General features: G+C 55.9%; 1 protein-coding gene across 5 annotated transcripts in view; it reads left to right on the top strand.

Moving 5' to 3' along the window:
* ptgr2 (prostaglandin reductase 2) overlaps positions 1-15,862 on the top strand; it is a 96,456-nt gene that overhangs the window by 37,660 nt on the left and 42,934 nt on the right. For 4 of the 5 annotated variants that reach the window (XM_038782207.1, XM_038782227.1, XM_038782190.1 and 1 more), the window contains exon 4: positions 5,243-5,434. The exons of the other annotated variant lie outside the window; for it this stretch is intronic. In XM_038782207.1, the coding sequence (XP_038638135.1) occupies positions 5,243-5,434 (192 nt within the window). The remainder of the gene's footprint in view (positions 1-5,242; positions 5,435-15,862) is intronic. 5 annotated transcript variants of the gene reach the window in all.

Here is a 15,862-nt window from a genome sequence, read left to right as displayed (position 1 = left end):
CTGGCGTGCCCTGAACGCCCTGGCAAGGGACTGCGATTGCCAGGCCATTTCGGCCGTTGAACATTCTGAACTTCTGATTAGAGACGCGTTCGTTACGGGCATAGGGTCGGCGTACATCCGCCAGCGACTCTTAGAAGGGGCTACCCTCGACCTCGCGGCGACCAAGAAACTAGCAATCTCCCTCACAGTCGTCTCACGCAATGTGCAGGTGTATGCCCCGACCGCACGGCACACCCCTCCTGGGCATCGTGGACCCCGCCAGCAAACACCCCATCGTGGACCCCACCAGCGACCGCCCCCAGCCAACCCCAGGCCTGCGCCACGCGGCAGGACCCCGACCCCGGGGGACCCAAGTGCTAGTTCTGCGGAACAGTCAAAACACCCCCGGCAGCGCAACCCGGCGCAGAGCACGCTCTGCAAGGCCTGCGGGAGGAAAGGCCATTTCGCTGCTGTGTGCCAGGCCTGCTCGATCACCGCTATTGTCCCTGCACCCTCCACGTGCGATCCTTGGGCGCCGCCATCTTCCTCGCCTGAGACCACGGGCGGCCCAAGGGCACCGCCATCTTGCCTGCCTCAGGACACGAGCGGCCCGTGGGCACCGCCACCTTTAACGCCACCCGCGCGTGTCCCCCGTGGGCACCGCCATCTTCCCCGCCTCAGGACCCCTGCTTGTCGGGCACCTCATCGGGCCGCTCATCACCTCAACCGCCGCCGACCAGCCGCGTCTCGCCTCCATCACGATTGACCAGTCCCGACCGCACAACCTTGCGACCGCGTCGACAACAGTGAAGGTCGACGGGCACGAGACATCCTGCCTTCTGGACTCCGGGAGCACTGAGAGCTTCATCCATCCCGATACGGTAAGACGCCTGATCGTCTGAATTTATAAACTTTTCCTAAAAATGTTAAACGCTTACATGTAAATAGCCTTCCTCCACACCCGCCGGACTCTTTTTTAATAGGGGGTGAATGTGGTAGTCACCATTGTATTGTATGTACCACATATGAGATGTCTTACGGTTAGGTCCTGTACTACAGGTACGGGGATAGATCCCTGCCTGCTGGCTCCGCCCAGTAGGCGGAGTATAAATGTGTGGGTTCTCTGAGCTGCAGCCATATCGGCAGCACCTGCGGGAGGCTACACATCTCTGCATAATAAAGCCTCGATTACACTCTACTCGCTTCTCGTGGTAATTGATAGTGCATCACTAGGCAAGGCCTATTTATTGCCCATCGCTAATTATCCTTGAGATGGTGGTGACAAGCCTCCTCCTTGAACCACTGCAGTGCATGTGGTGAAAGTGTTCCCACACTGCAGAGCGAGTTCCGGCGACAATGAAGGATAGCTGTGATATTTCTCATCAGAAAGCTGCGTGATTTAAAGCGCAACTTGGAGGTAGCAGTGTTTCCATGCACCTGTTGTTGTTGTCCTTCTGGGTAAGTGTTCACAAACTGGAATCCACAAACTCCTCCGCAGATACTTTCCAGGGGCTCCGCAAAATAATCGGGCCCTACGTGAATGAGGAGCGGGGATTAAGGTTGTGTGCGCTGGCAGTGAATAGGGAGGGTATCCACCACGCACTGTGCAGAGTGGGCTGGCTCTCTCATATTGGAAGCAGTGTATACTGAGCAGCACCGAGGTAGACCCCTGCTACTTGGTGGTGAGTTCAGTCTTGTTCAAGAGAGAAAAGATGTTCAAGTATTTAAGTAGAGATCAAAGAAAGGGCAGCAAAATACAAGTTTGCCCAGATGTCCTGAGTATTACCTACTCTATAATTTAGATCAGTCATTTTCAAATCCTGGGTTGCGACCTGCAGGTGAGTTGCAGGCGGATATCGGGAGAGTTGGGGAGTGATGCGTTGTGGTGTTCCTGATCTCGGGGCCATGCGTCGCGGATTCCCGATCATGGGAAGAAGTGCCCAACGCTGCGACCGGATTTTAGAGATGCCGATGGGCTTTCAGAATTCCGGCCCTTCTGCGCATGCATTCTCCCTCATCAGTCCACAGGCCCGGAGCCCAACAGGCAGAACACCTCCTCCTCACGTCAGCGAGCTGACCCAGGAGCAGATTTTTTTGTTTTTTTAATTGTTGGAGTCTTCCTGCCAGGAGCGGCGGCAGAGAGCAGGTCACTGACATCACATGTTCTGGGCGCGAGAGAGATTCCTCCATTTTGCAGCTGCCAACAGTGCTGGTGTGAACTCCAGGGCCTCTGGTGAACAACCCATGAAGAAGAAGCTGAAAACAGGAACAAAGATGATCACTTGAGGTGTGGGTTATTACTTGTGCCACTACAAATCAGGAATCAAAGTTCATGTGTGCAGGGGACCACTGGTAAATGAACGATTAAAACCCTCAAAACTTCAAAGACATTTTTGAGGACAAACCTTTTGATTTTTTTCAATGGATGCAGTGAGATCTTAAATCATTAGCTGAAGTCATTATCAGAAATGTAACTTTGAATAACAAAACAAGTGGAATCATGAGGACCAAGCAGGCTCACCTGTCACATTAAAGGTAAGTGCAAATGCTGGGTTGCAAAGGTCGGCTGGCGTGGATCCCGAAGGATGGCCGGTTGGTAAAAATGGGTCACGGGCAAAAAAGGTTTGGAAAACATTGATTCAGATGGGTGGCTGTGAGGTCTGTTGTTAATCCATTTGAAAAAAAAAAAATGTTTGTTCTGGGTGAGAGAGGTTGGGGACGAATGGCAATCCCACAATCCTTAGTGAGTATGAGCTTCCCCAATGAGGGAGAGGGGGGGGGGGGGGGGGGGGGGGGGAGAGAATCATTAGCAGAGTCACCTGCATAAATATAGCTGGCCAGTGTGGAACCAGCAGAGAGGAGTGAGCAGTAAGGGAGTACTGCTGCTGTTGTATATATGTAATTGTAAAATAAAGTTTTTTCTTTCGATTCAACAAATTTGTGCTGGATTCTTTGTGGTCCTCACAAAAGACACTAACCTAAGAAACTCCTGCAGCGATGCCCTGAGACTGAGATGATTGGTCTCCAGCAACCACATTCATCTTCCTTTGTGCTAGACATAACTCTAACCAGTGGAGAGTTTCCACCCTGATTCACATTGACTTTCAGATGTGCTGAGATTGTGAGCAGACAATTTGCTTCAAGTGTTGAATGAAATAGAGTCATACAGCACAAAAAGGCCCATCATGTCTGCGCCGCCCATCATGCACCTATCCATTCTAATCCCATTTTCCACCAGTTGGTCCGTAGTCTTGTACCTTCGGAATGCTGGTCAGGGGATCTTTTGCATCCATCCGTGAGAGCAGATTAGACCTTGGTCTCTGGAGTGACTCTGAGGTGAGTGTGAAAAGCACTTTGGTCATGAAATTCACTACAAATTAGGGTAATTAGCGAGAAACCCTCCTGTAGTGGGGAAAATAAGCTTAAAGTTAGAGACAGGCAATTCAGGAATGAGGTAAAGGAGTACGTCTTCACACAAAGGGTAGTGGAAATACGGAATTCTCTCCTCCAAAAAGCTATTAAGCCTGGGGATAATTTAGTTTCAAAAGTTGAGAAAATTTTTTAGGAAAGGGTATTAAGGGTTACGGAATAAAGGTGGATAGAACAGTTCAAATACAGATTGGCGACGATCTAATTGAACAGGGGAAGAGACTCGATGGGCTGAATGGCATCCTCTCGTTTTATATCCCATTTCCTTTTCTATATGACTGTGTCTCCTGCCATTGTAATAATGGCCAGCGATATCCGTTTGTACCTTTGAACCAGCCTGCACCTATGCAGGAAACCAGTGATGTCACTCTGCTGGACAACACTCTGCTGTGCCCAATTTGACACCGTGCCAGCGAAAACCCATCAGAGAGTGGCTGCCATGCACTTGGCCATGATTGGCATCCACATTGACCAATACTAAAGTCGTATATCAGTTTGAAGGGGTGGGTTTATGTGTATAAGCCAGTCAGACTGAATTAATCGTGTGGATGTAGCTGTCGACAACATTGTTATGGACTGAGGCCCAGAGTGCAATTGTGAGCGACTTAAACCACCCACTTAGTGCCAGGAACAATGGCCCACTGTGTCATCTGGTGGCCTGCTCTGGTTTGGGGGGATATGGGGCAAACGCTGTCCAGCACAATATAAGCAAAGATGCAACAAGAGTAAAGCACTAGGCGATCCAACGGCCACGCTGCGCCAGAAAAGCAGATCGCCGCGGCGCAGCGTGACTGATGTAAGCCGGGAGACCCTGCTCCAGGGATCTACCCAGCTCGCTGCGCCTTGCGAGATTCAACGCGTCCTCGCGAGACGATGTGATGTAAATCCTGCCCGTTGTGGGCGGGATCACTTATTGGCAAATCTGCATATTTGAGCTAGACATCGCTTCTCGGCCTATTGCAGTGTGATGTCAGGTGTAACGCCTGTATCTGGTATGTCTCTCTTGTGGGGACCATGAATTGGATTTAATTTGAATTAGTTTTTGGACCAGGCAAGGAGCTGGATTAGGGGTTTGCCCCTGTCCACACTCTGACCTCTGGCTTTGTAACTCTGATAATGTAATAATAATAAAAAAATATATGAGAGCAAGACAGCCAGTCTCACTCTAATGCGCAGATTCCCGAGGTGTCTGAGGCTTTGGGATTCATCCCCTTTGCCTCAGAGACCTAGTGCGAGCGCCGTTCAGCACTGGTCCCCACAAATGGGAACCAGACTCATGGGGGTCTCTCAGGAGATCGCAGGCCCCCAGCTGCGTACTCTTTGTACAGGGGGGTGCTCTGGCGCTGCAGTGCCACCTGCCAAGGTGCCCAGGTGGTATTGCCAGTTGGCATGTGCACTGCCACAGTGCCCGGTTGGCGGTGCCAATCTGGCAGTTTTTATGCGCACACAATTGGGCCGGGGATACCCTGCAGAGATTGCGATGCCATTTCTCTCAATACAGTGGGGAGTTCCTGCAAGTGGAGCTGCCCATTGTACAAAACGGGGCTATGTGGGGCCTAGGCCGTGGCTTCCCCCTTCAGGCATCTTATACGACGCGGGTCACGTTGAATAGCCTTGTGTTTCTTGGCACTGTGAGCGCCGGGAAACACGAGGCTAAATGCGCTCGCTCGGGGACTTTGTTCCCTTTTGGGAAAATCGCGCCTTAGAGAATCGCGTGTTCACGGTGTTGGCAACAAATCCAGCTTCTCTTTATTCAGATCTGTATTGAGCTGATGATGGATTAATCATGAGTGTCCCAGGTTTTTAACAGTTGGCTTTGACTTGATCTTGGCAGCGATGCAGGATGAATGAAGACACCGGAGTCGCTTACGTGCTACCATGGCAAGTGTCCAGTGTCGTTACTGGTGGAGGAGTGGGTGTGGTTGAAGAGAGTAAACACCTGAAGTTTCAGAAATGCGATGTTGTGACTTCATTCAACTGGCCCTGGCAGTCACAGGCTATTGTGGATGGGCAAATCCTGACCAAGGTAGTCTGCTGTTTCACTATATGTACTATCTCAACTTGATCAAACCTCAAAGGCACTGAGATATCGTTGTGCTGTCCTCAATCCCCACCCTCACACCTACTTTTGCTTTTCAAATGCAAACCTTGTTTGTGTAGCAGACTTTGAAAACTTGAGTAACTAATCTTTCTCATTTGACTATATCAAAAATTATTTCTGAGATTCCATATTGGGGAATTTCTATTGGGAGTTGTTGCTTGGGGGGATTATGTTCTCTCGTTGCGTCCAAATTAAACAAATAGGGATATTTTCAAAATGCAGAAACAGGCAAGAGACTATAGAGAAGCAAAGCCAGTAGACAGCCACAAAAAGCATTCAAAACGTTAATGGAATGTTAACCTTTATCTAGAGGGGACTGGAAAACAAAAGTGAGGAAGTTCCCCTCCCATTCACTCACCATCCTGACTTGGAAATATATCACCGTTCCTTCAGTATCACTGGGTCAAAATCCTGGAAAACTCTCCCTAACAGCACAGTGGGTGTACCTACACCTCATGGATTGCTGCGGTTCATGAAAGCAACTCACTACCACTATCTCAACGGCAACTAGGGATAGGCAATAAATACTGCCCTAACCAGCGACACCCACATCCCATAAATGATTTTTTGACGTAACTGCATTCGGTCCTGGGCACCACACCTCAGAAAGGATGTATGGGCCTCAAAAGGTGTACCAGAACCTTGCTGGGATTTAGAGGGTTAAATTATGAGGACAGGTTGCACAGACTGGGCTTGTAATATCTTGTAAATCAAAGATTAAGGGGGTGATCTTTATACGTTCATGGAAGATGTGGGCACCGTGAGTTGTCAGGATGGTGTGGGGCTTGGAGGGGAACTTGCAGCTGGTGGCATTCCCATGTATCTGCTGCCCTTGTCCTTCTAGGTGGTAGTGGTTGCAGGTGGTAGAAGGTGCTGCTGAACAGATCTTGGTGAGTTGCAGCAGTGCAGCGTATAGACGGTACATCTGTTACTGTGCATCGGTGGTGGAGGGAGTGAATGTTTGTGGAGGGGGCAGCAATCAAGCGGGCTGCTTTGTCCTGGATGGTGTTGAGCTTCTTGCTGTTGGAGCAGCACTGATCTAGGCAAGTGGAGAGTATTCCATTACACTCCTGACTTGTGCCTTGTAGATGGTGGACAGGCTTTGGGGAGTGAGTTACTTGTTGCAGAATTCACAGCCTCTGACCTGCTCTTGTAGCCATGGCAGTTATATGGCTGTGCTAACTCCATTAATAGTATGTGGTTAAGGAATAAGTCCAAAGAAGTTTATTCTCAGTATGAGGTAGCAGAATGTCGGTCTCCTTCTGTTGCCCCACGCCAAAGTGTTCCAGTTGTGTCCATTTATACGATTTTGGGTTGAACCATTTAAACTAAATTAAACAAACTGAGAGACAGATGAAAAGAGCAGCCCCTTCAGGGATACTCAAACAAAATAAATGCCAACGGGAACTTAAAACATCAAAACAAAATGTGAGAAGAGGGGTACCCAGTGGGCCCAGATGTGTCTATTTATACTCCTGGCTTTCTTTCTATACTCTTTTGGGTGTGTCCATTAAAAAATGCAATTGATGTAACAATGTAATTGCCAAAGGCTGAAATTGCTGATACATTGATAGACTGGTCTGAACCAAGATGGCGACCGTTAGCCTGGGTCTGCCTCTGGAGGAAAGACCGGGAGCTGCAAATGTGGGACCTGCTGGTTTGTATTCGGAATTTGAGGCCTTCAGCAGGTGTTTCGCAAACCTCTCCGTCCACCTGACTGCTCAATCATTTCCTCTGCGTTGCCGCAACCATACCAGTTTGGAGATACAACAGGAAAGAGGATCTCCATCGCTATCACTATGCATGCTCCAACACTCGGTGGTACTGCACCCTGATGTCCTGTGGTCTGGATAGAGGACATTCACCACCGTGGGGGATTTTGGGTAATGTCGCCGCCATGGTAGGTGACTGCATACTGAGACCGTGTGATTACTGGATACTCAAAAGAGGACACGTGAGAGCCAAAGCTAGACCAGGTCAGAAGCTCCAGGCCTTTATGTATTGAACGGTTCTGATTTTAGTAGTGTCTTGCTGACTTGATAATAAATTCCAGTTCAGTTTCTGGTCAGTGGTAACCCCAGGACGTTGATAGTGGTATAATTGAGGTGATTGAAATGAATAAAGGATTGAATAGAATGGATGGCGAGAAGCTGTTTCCTCTGATGTCCAGAACAAGGGGGTAGAACCTTAAGATAGGAGCCAGGCCAGTCAGAGTTGATGGCAGGAAGTTGTTCTTCCCACAGAGGGTAGCGGCAATCTGTCCCCAAAAGGTTGTGACACAATGAACATTTTTAGCGCCAAGATGGATCGATCTTTATTGAATACGGTATGAAGGGATGTGAAACAAAGGGAGTTGAGGTGCAGGTGACCCGTGCCCTAATTCATAGAATCATAAAATCAGTACACTGCAGAAGGAGGCCATTTGGCCCATTGAATCTGCACTAGCCCTCTGAAAGAGCACCCTACCTAGGCCCATTCTCCCGCCCTATCCCCATCACCCCAACTAATGTTTGGACACTAAGGGACAATTTAGCATGGCCAATCCACATAACCTGCACATCCTTGGGCTGTGGGAGGAAACCGGAGCACCCGGAGGAAACCCACAAAAACATGGGGAGAACGTACAAACTCCACATGGAGTCACCTGAGGTCAGAATTGAACCTGGGTCTGTGGTGCTATGAGGCTAATTGGTTGGGAGAACAGACTGTCCTCCTAGTCCAAAGTTCCATGATAAAACAAAGAATTTTTCATTGGAACGAAGAAGGTTAAGGATAACCTAGTGCTGATTTTCAAATGTCCATAAATTCTTTCTAATGGGAATTGTAGAGGGAGCATATGGAGAATGAGATTATACAATGTGGTTCACAGAAGGAAGCTGTCTGGCCTGTACTATTTTTGAGAATGCGATCGAATTAGTTTCATTCCCCAGCTTTTTTCCCAATAGTTCTGCGGTCTCTTTTTTTCAATCAGCTATTTACTCAATTCCCTTCTTAAAGTTAGTATCAAATGTACTTCCACCATCCTTTCAGGCAGTCGATTCTGGGAAATAGCTCGCTGCATTAAAAAATCATTCTCCTCACTCTTTCTCTCCCCCACCTGGTTTACTGGTGCAGAAGCTGGTGATGATTTGTTGGGCTGTCTGACTCATTTCAATGTGATAACATTCTATTTTATCAAGATGACTCGTACCCCTATGATCATTTCCTTCAAAGAGAGAAACTGACAACTTGACAATATTACATCATGGACAAAGATGCATCCTTATTGTCATGGTGATTTATGCTACAGATGAAAGGGGAAATGTATTCCGTTGAATTGTTCAAATAAACCCCAGATACTTGAAAGGAGCTATCCAAGAGTCCAGCGTGCGAATTTCTGCACTTTTCTCGTTTTAGTACACGCCGGATGGGAAAGGCATTTAGCCCAGAACTCGCCTTCATGTGACATTGTTAATTCTATTGTCCAAACACATTGTCCCATCACAATTAGAATCACAGAATGACCTTCTTCTGTGCAGTGTTATTCAGCCCATCATTTCTGTGCTGAATCTTTGCGAGAGCTATCAATTAATTCCATTCCTCTGAAATTTTAGAATCGTAGAATTCCTACAGTTCAGAATGAGGCTATTCGGCCCATCAAGTCTGCACTGACCGTCTGAAAGAGCACCCGACCTAGGCCCCCCCCCCCCCCCTCCCATAAGCCCCCCATAACCTGCACATCTTTGAACTGTGGGAGGAATCAGGAGCACCCGGAGGAAACCCACACGGACACGGGGAGAACGTGCAAACTCCCCACAGGCAGATACCCAAGGCTGGAATTGAACTCATGTCATCGGTGCTAACCACTGTGCCCCCGTGTCGTTGTAGTAATAGTTTTTCTCATAGTACTGTAAATGATTTCCCTCCAACAATCTTTTTTGATTCAATCAACATCTTTTTAAGAAGTGCATTGCAGATGTGCAAATAAATACATTCAGCACTCCCCTCAAACCAGCTGATTGGCAAGTGGATGAACAGTGTTCAGTGCGAGGTTGAGTGAGCATTGTTGGTGGGGGGCGGGGGGGGAAAGAGAACCAGTGTCGGGGTGAGATGAGCGAGCAGTGTGGGGGGGGGCGGTTTGTGAGCAGTGTGGAGGCGGTGAGTGAGCAGTGTGGGGGGGTGTGAGCGAGCAGTGTGGGGGGGGTGAGTGAGCAGTGTGGGGGTGTGAGCGAGCAGTGTGGAGGCGGTGAGTGAGCAGTGTGGGGGGGGGTGAGTGAGCAGTGTGGGGGGGGTGAGTGAGCAGTGTGGGGGGCTGAGTGAGCAGTGTGGGGGGGAGTGAGCAGTTGGGGGGGTGTGTGAGCAGTGTGGGGGGGGTGAGTGAGCAGTGTGGGGGGGGGTGAGTGAGAAGTGTGGGGGGGTGTGAGCAGTGTGGGGGGGGTGAGTGAGCAGTGTGGGGGGGTGAGTGAGCAGTGTGGGGGGGTGTGAGCGAGCAGTGTGGGGGGGTGAGTGAGCAGTGTGGGGGGGTGAGTGATAAGTGTGGGGGGGTGAGTGAGCAGTGTGGGGGGGGGTGAGTGAGCAGTGTGGGGGGGTGAGTGAGCAGTGTAGGGGGGTGAGTGAGCAGTGTGGGGGGGGTGAGTGAGCAGTGTGGGGGGGGGGCTGAGTGAGAAGTGTGGGGGGTGAGTGAGCAGTGTGGGGGGGGGTGAGTGAGCAGTTTGGGGGGGTGAGTGAGCAGTGTAGGGGGGGTGTGAGCATTGTGGGGGGGTGAGTGAGCAGTGTGGGGGGGGTCCGTGAGCAGTGTGGTGGGGGTCCGTGAGCAGTGTGGGGGGGGCTGAATGAGCAGTGTGGGGGGGGGGGGTGAGTGAGCAGTGTGGGGGGGAGGGTGAGTGAGCAGTGTGGGGGGGTGAGTGAGCAGTGTGGGGGGGGGGGTGAGTGAGCAGTGTGGGGGGGGTGAGTGAGCAGTGTGGGGGGGTGAGTGAGCAGTGTGTGGGGGGGGGTGAGTGAGCAGTGTGGGGGGGGTGAGTGAGCAGTGTGTGGGGGGCTGAGTGAGCAGTGTGGGGGGAGTGAGCAGTGTGGGGGGTGAGTGAGCAGTGTGGGGGGAGGTGAGTGAGCAGTGTGGGGGGGAGGGTGAGTGAGCAGTGTGGGGGGGTGAGTGAGCAGTGTGGGGGGGGGGTGAGTGAGCAGTGTGGGGGGTGAGTGAGCAGTGTGGGGGGGTGAGTGAGCAGTGTGGGGGGGTGAGAGTGAGCAGTGTGGGGGGGTGAGTGAGCAGTGTGGGGGGAGTGAGCAGTGTGGGGGGAGAGTGAGCAGTGTGGGGGGGGAGTGAGCAGTGTTGGGGGGGAGTGAGCATGTGGGGGGGTGAGTGAGCAGTGTGGGGGGGTGTGAGTGAGCAGTGGGGGGGGTGAGTGAGCAGTGTGGGGGGGGGGGTCAGGGGGCCCTGTGGGGGGGGGGGGGGTTAGTGAGCAGTGTGGGGGGGGGTCAGTGAGCAGTGTGGGGGGGGGGGTGAGTGAGCAGTGTGGGGGGGCTGAATGAGCAGTGTGGGGGGGTGGTGAGTGAGCAGTGTGGGGGGGCTGAGTGAGCAGTGTGGGGGGGAGTGAGCAGTGTGGGGGGGTGAGTGAGCAGTGTGTGGGGGGGTGAGTGAGCAGTGAGGGGGGTGAGTGAGCAGTGAGGGGGGTGAGTGAGCAGTGTGAGGGGGGTGAGTGAGCAGTGAGGGGGGTGAGTGAGCAGTGAGGGGGGTGAGTGAGCAGTGTGGGGGGAGTGAGCAGTGGGGGGGGGAGTGAGCAGTTGGGGGGGTGAGTGAGCAGTGTGGGGGGGGCGAGTGAGCAGTGTGGGGGGGGTGAGTGAGCAGTGTGGGGGGGGTGAGTGAGCAGTGTGGGGGGGTGAGGTGAGCAGTGTGGGGGGTGAGTGAGCAGTGTGGGGGGGGTGAGTGAGCAGTGTGGGGGGGGTTGAGTGAGCAGTGTGAGGGGTTGAGTGAGCAGTGCGGGGGGTGTGTGAGCAGTGTGGGGGGGTGAGTGAGCAGTGTGGGGGGGTTTGAGTGAGCAGTGTGGGGGGGTTGAGTGAGCAGTGTGGGGGGGTTGAGTGAGCAGTGTGGGGGGTTGAGTGAGCAGTGTGAGGGTGTGTGAATGAGCAGTGTGTGGGGGGTGTGCGGGCAGTGTGGGGGGGGGTGAGTGAGCAGTGTGGGGGGGTGAGTGAGCAGTGTGGGGGGGTGAGTGAGCAGTGTGGGGGGGTCCGTGAGCAGTGTGGTGGGGGTCCGCGAGCAGTGTGGGGGGGGGGGGGCTGAATGAGCAGTGTGGGGGGGGGGTGAGTGAGCAGTGTGGGGGGAGGATGAGTGAGCAGTGTGGGGGACTGAGTGAGCAGTGTGGGGGGGGGGTGAGTGAGCAGTGTGGGGGGGGTGAGTGAGCAGTGTGGGGGGGGTGAGTGAGCAGTGTGGGGGGGTGAGTGAGCAGTGTGTGGGGGGGTGAGTGAGCACTGTGGGGGGGTCCGTGAGCAGTGTGGGGGGGTGAGTGAGCAGTGTGGGTGGAGTGAGCAGTGTGGGGGGGGGGTGAGTGAGCATTGTGGGGGGGTGAGTGAGCAGTGTGGGGGGGGTGAGTGAGCAGTGTGGGGGGGGTGAGTGAGCAGTGTGGGGGGGTGAGTGAGCAGTGTGGGGGGGTGTGAGCGAGCAGTGTGGGGGGTGTGAACGAGCAGTGTGGGGGGGTGAGTGAGCAGTGTGGGGGGGGTGAGTGAGCAGTGTGGGGGGGGGGTGAGTGAGCAGTGTGGGGGGGGAGGGTGAGTGAGCAGTGTGGGGGGGTGAGTGAGCAGTGTGGGGGGTGTGAGTGAGCAGTGTGGGGGGGAGGGTGAGTGAGCAGTGTGGGGGGGTCCGTGAGCAGTGTGGGGGGGCTGAATGAGCAGTGTGGGGGGGGGGGGGGGGTGAGTGAGCAGTGTGGGGGGGAGGGTGAGTGAGCAGTGTGGGGGGTGAGTGAGCAGTGTGGGGGTGTGAGTGAGCAGTGTGTGGGGGGCTGAGTGAGTAGTGTGGGGGGGGTGTGAGCAGTGTGGGGGGGGAGTGAGCAGTGTGGGGGGGGGGGGGGGTGAGTGAGCAGTGTGGGGGGTGTGAGCGAGCAGTGTGGGGGGTGTGAGCGAGCAGTGTGGGGGGTGAGTGAGCAGTGTGGGGGGGGTGAGTGAGCAGTGTGGGGGGTGAGTGAGCAGTGTGGGGGGGTGAGTGAGCAGTGTGGGGGGGTGAGTGAGCAGTGTGGGGGGTGAGTGAGCAGTGTGGGGGGGGTGAGTGAGCAGTGTGGGGGTGAGTGAGCAGTGTGGGGGGGGTGAGTGAGCAGTGTGGGGGGTGAGTGAGCAGTGTGTGGGGGGCTGAGTGAGTAGTGTGGGGGGGAGTGAGCAGTGTGGGGGGCGAGTGAGCAGTGTGGGGGGGGGTGAGTGAGCAGTGTGGGGGGTGTGAGCGAGCAGTGTGGGGGGTGTGAGCGAGCAGTGTGGGGGGTGTGAGCGAGCAGTGTGGGGGGTTGTGAGCGAGCAGTGTGGGGGGGGTGAGTGAGCAGTGTGAGGGTGTGTGAATGAGCAGTGTGTGGGGGGTGTGCGGGCAGTGTGGGGGGGGTGAGTGAGCAGTGTGGGGGGGTCAGTGAGCAGTGTGGGGGGGTGTCAGTGAGCCGTGTGGGGGGGGGTTAGTGAGCAGTGTGGGGGGGCACTGAGCAGTGTGGGGGGGTGAGTGAGCAGTGTGGGGGGGGTGAGTGAGCAGTGTGGGGGGGTGAGTGAGCAGTGTGGGGGGGGTGAGTGAGCAGTGTGGGGGGGGCATGAGTGATCAGTGTGGGGGGGGCATGAGTGAGCAGTGTGGGGGGGTGAGTGAGCAGTGTTGGGGGGTGAGTGAGCAGTGTTGGGGGGTGAGTGAGCAGTGTGGGGAGGTGAGTGAGCAGTGTGGGGGGGTGAGTGAGCAGTGTGGGGGGGTGAGTGAGCCGTGTGGGGGGGGTGAGTGAGCAGTGTGGGGGGGGCATGAGTGATCAGTGTGGGGGGGGCATGAGTGAGCAGTGTGGGGGGGTGAGTGAGCAGTGTTGGGGGGTGAGTGAGCAGTGTGGGGGGGTGAGTGAGCAGTGTGGGGGGGATAGTGAGCATTGTGGGGGGGTGAGTGAGCAGTGTGGGGGGGGGGTGAGTGAGCAGTGTGGGGGGGTGTGAGCAGTGTGGGGGGGGTGAGTGAGCAGTGTGGGGGGGGCATGAGTGAGCAGTGTGGGGGGGGTCAGTGAGCAGTGTGGGGGGGGGGATGAGTGAGCAGTGTGGGGGGGGTGAGTGAGCATTGTGGGGGGGTGAGTGAGCAGTGTGGGGGGGGGTGAGTGAGCAGTGTGGGGGGGGTGAGTGAGCAGTGTGGGGGGGTGAGTGAGCAGTGTGGGGGGGGGTGAGTGAGCAGTGTGGGGGGGGTGAGGAGCAGTGTGGGGGGGGTCAGTGAGCAGTGTGGGGGGGGTGAGTGAGCAGTGTGGGGGGTGAGCAGTGTGGGGGGTGTGAGTGAGCACTGTGGGGGGGGGGTGAGTGAGCAGTGTGGGGGGGGGGTCAGTGAGCAGTGTGGGGGGTCAGTGAGCAGTGTGGGGGGGGGGTGAGTGAGCAGTGTGGGGGGTGAGCAGTGTGGGGGGTGTGAGTGAGCACTGTGGGGGGGGGGGGAGTGAGCAGTGTGTGGGGGGGTGAGTGAGCAGTGTGGGGGGGGGGTCAGTGAGCAGTGTGGGGGGTGAGCAGTGTGGGGGGGGGTCAGTGAGCGTGGGGGGGGGTGGCGAAGGTGTGGGGGGGTGAGTGAGCCGTGTGGGGAGGGTGAGTGAGCAGTGTGTGGGGGGTGAGTGAGCAGTGTGGGGGGGGGTGAGTGAGCAGTGTGGGGGGGCGTCAGTGAGCCGTGTGGGGGGGGTTAGTGAGCAGTGTGGGGGGGCACTGAGCAGTGTGGGGGGTGAGTGAGCAGTGTGGGGGTGAGTGAGCAGTGTGGGGGGTGAGTGAGCAGTGGGGGGGGGGGGTGTGAGCAGTGTGGGGGGGTGGAGTGAGCAGTGTGGGGGGGTGACGTGAGCAGTGTGGGGGGGGTGAGTGAGCAGTGTGGGGGGGGTGATGTGAGCAGTGTGGGGGGGGGGTGAGTGAGCAGTTTGGGGGGGGGGGGGGAGTGAGCAGTGTGGGGGGGGGCAGTGAGCCCTGTGGGGGGGGGTGAGTAAGCAGTGTGGGGGGGTGAGTGAGCAGTGTGGAGGGGTGAGTGAGCAGTGTGGGGGGGGGGGTGATGTGAGCAGTGTGGGGGGTGAGTGAGCAGTGTGGGGGGGGGTGAGTGAGCAGTGTGGGGGGGTGAGTGAGCAGTGTGGGGGGGTCAGTGAGCAGTGTGGGGGGGGTGAGTGAGCAGTGTGGGGGGTGAGCAGTGTGGGGGGTGGTGAGCAGTGTGGGGGGAGTGAGTGAGCAGTGTGGGGGGGTGAGTGAGCAGTGTGGGGGGGGGGGTGAGTGAGCAGTGTGGGGGGTGAGCAGTGTGGGGGGGGGGTGAGCAGTGTGGGGGGAGTGAGTGAGCAGTGTGGGGGGGGGTGAGTGAGCAGTGTGGGGGGGGGTGTGAGTGAGCAGTGTGGGGGTGTGAGCGAGCAGTGTGGGGGGTGTGAGTGAGCAGTGTGGGGGGGAGGGTGAGTGAGCAGTGGGGGGAGGGGTGAGTGAGCAGTGTGGGGGGAGGGTGAGTGAGCAGTGTGGGGGGGGGAGTGAGCAGTGTGGGGGGGTGAGTGAGCAGTGTGGGGGGGGGGGGGTGAGTGAGCAGTGTGGGGGGGGGGTGAGTGAGCAGTGTGGGGGGGGGTGAGTGAGCAGTGTGGGGGGGGTGAGTGAGCAGTGTGGGGGGGGAGTGAGCAGTGTGGGGGGTGAGTGAGCAGTGTGGGGGGTGAGTGAGCAGTGTGGGGGGTGAGCAGTGTGGGAGGGTGAGTGAGCAGTGTGGGGGGGGTGAGTGAGCAGTGTGGGGGGGTCAGTGAGCAGTGTGGGGGGGGGGTGAGTGAGCAGTGTGGGGGGGTTGTGAGCAGTGTGGGGTGGGTGTGAGCAGTGTGGGGGGGTGAGTGAGCAGTGTGGGGGGGGGTGAGTGAGCTGTGTGGGGGGGGTGAGGTGAGCAGTGTGGGGGGGGCGTGACGTGAACAGTATGGGGGCAGTGAGCAGTTGTGGGGGGGTGAGTGAGCAGTGTGGGGGGGTGTGAGCAGTGTGGGGGGGTCAGTGAGCAGTGTGGGGGGGGTGATGTGAGCAGTGTGGGGGGGGGTGAGTGAGCAGTGTGGGGGGGTGTGATGGAGCAGTGTGGGGGGGTGTGAGTGAGCAGTGTGGGGGGGTGTGAGTGAGCAGTGTGGGGGGTGAGCAGTGTGGGGGTGAGTGAGAGCAGTGTGGGGGGTGAGCAGTGTGGGGGGGAGTGAGAGCAGTGTGGGGGGGTGAGCAGTG

Source organism: Scyliorhinus canicula, chromosome 2 (assembly GCF_902713615.1).
Source record: "Scyliorhinus canicula chromosome 2, sScyCan1.1, whole genome shotgun sequence".
NCBI lineage: Eukaryota > Metazoa > Chordata > Chondrichthyes > Carcharhiniformes > Scyliorhinidae > Scyliorhinus > Scyliorhinus canicula.
This window is presented reverse-complemented; position numbering and strand designations above follow the sequence as displayed.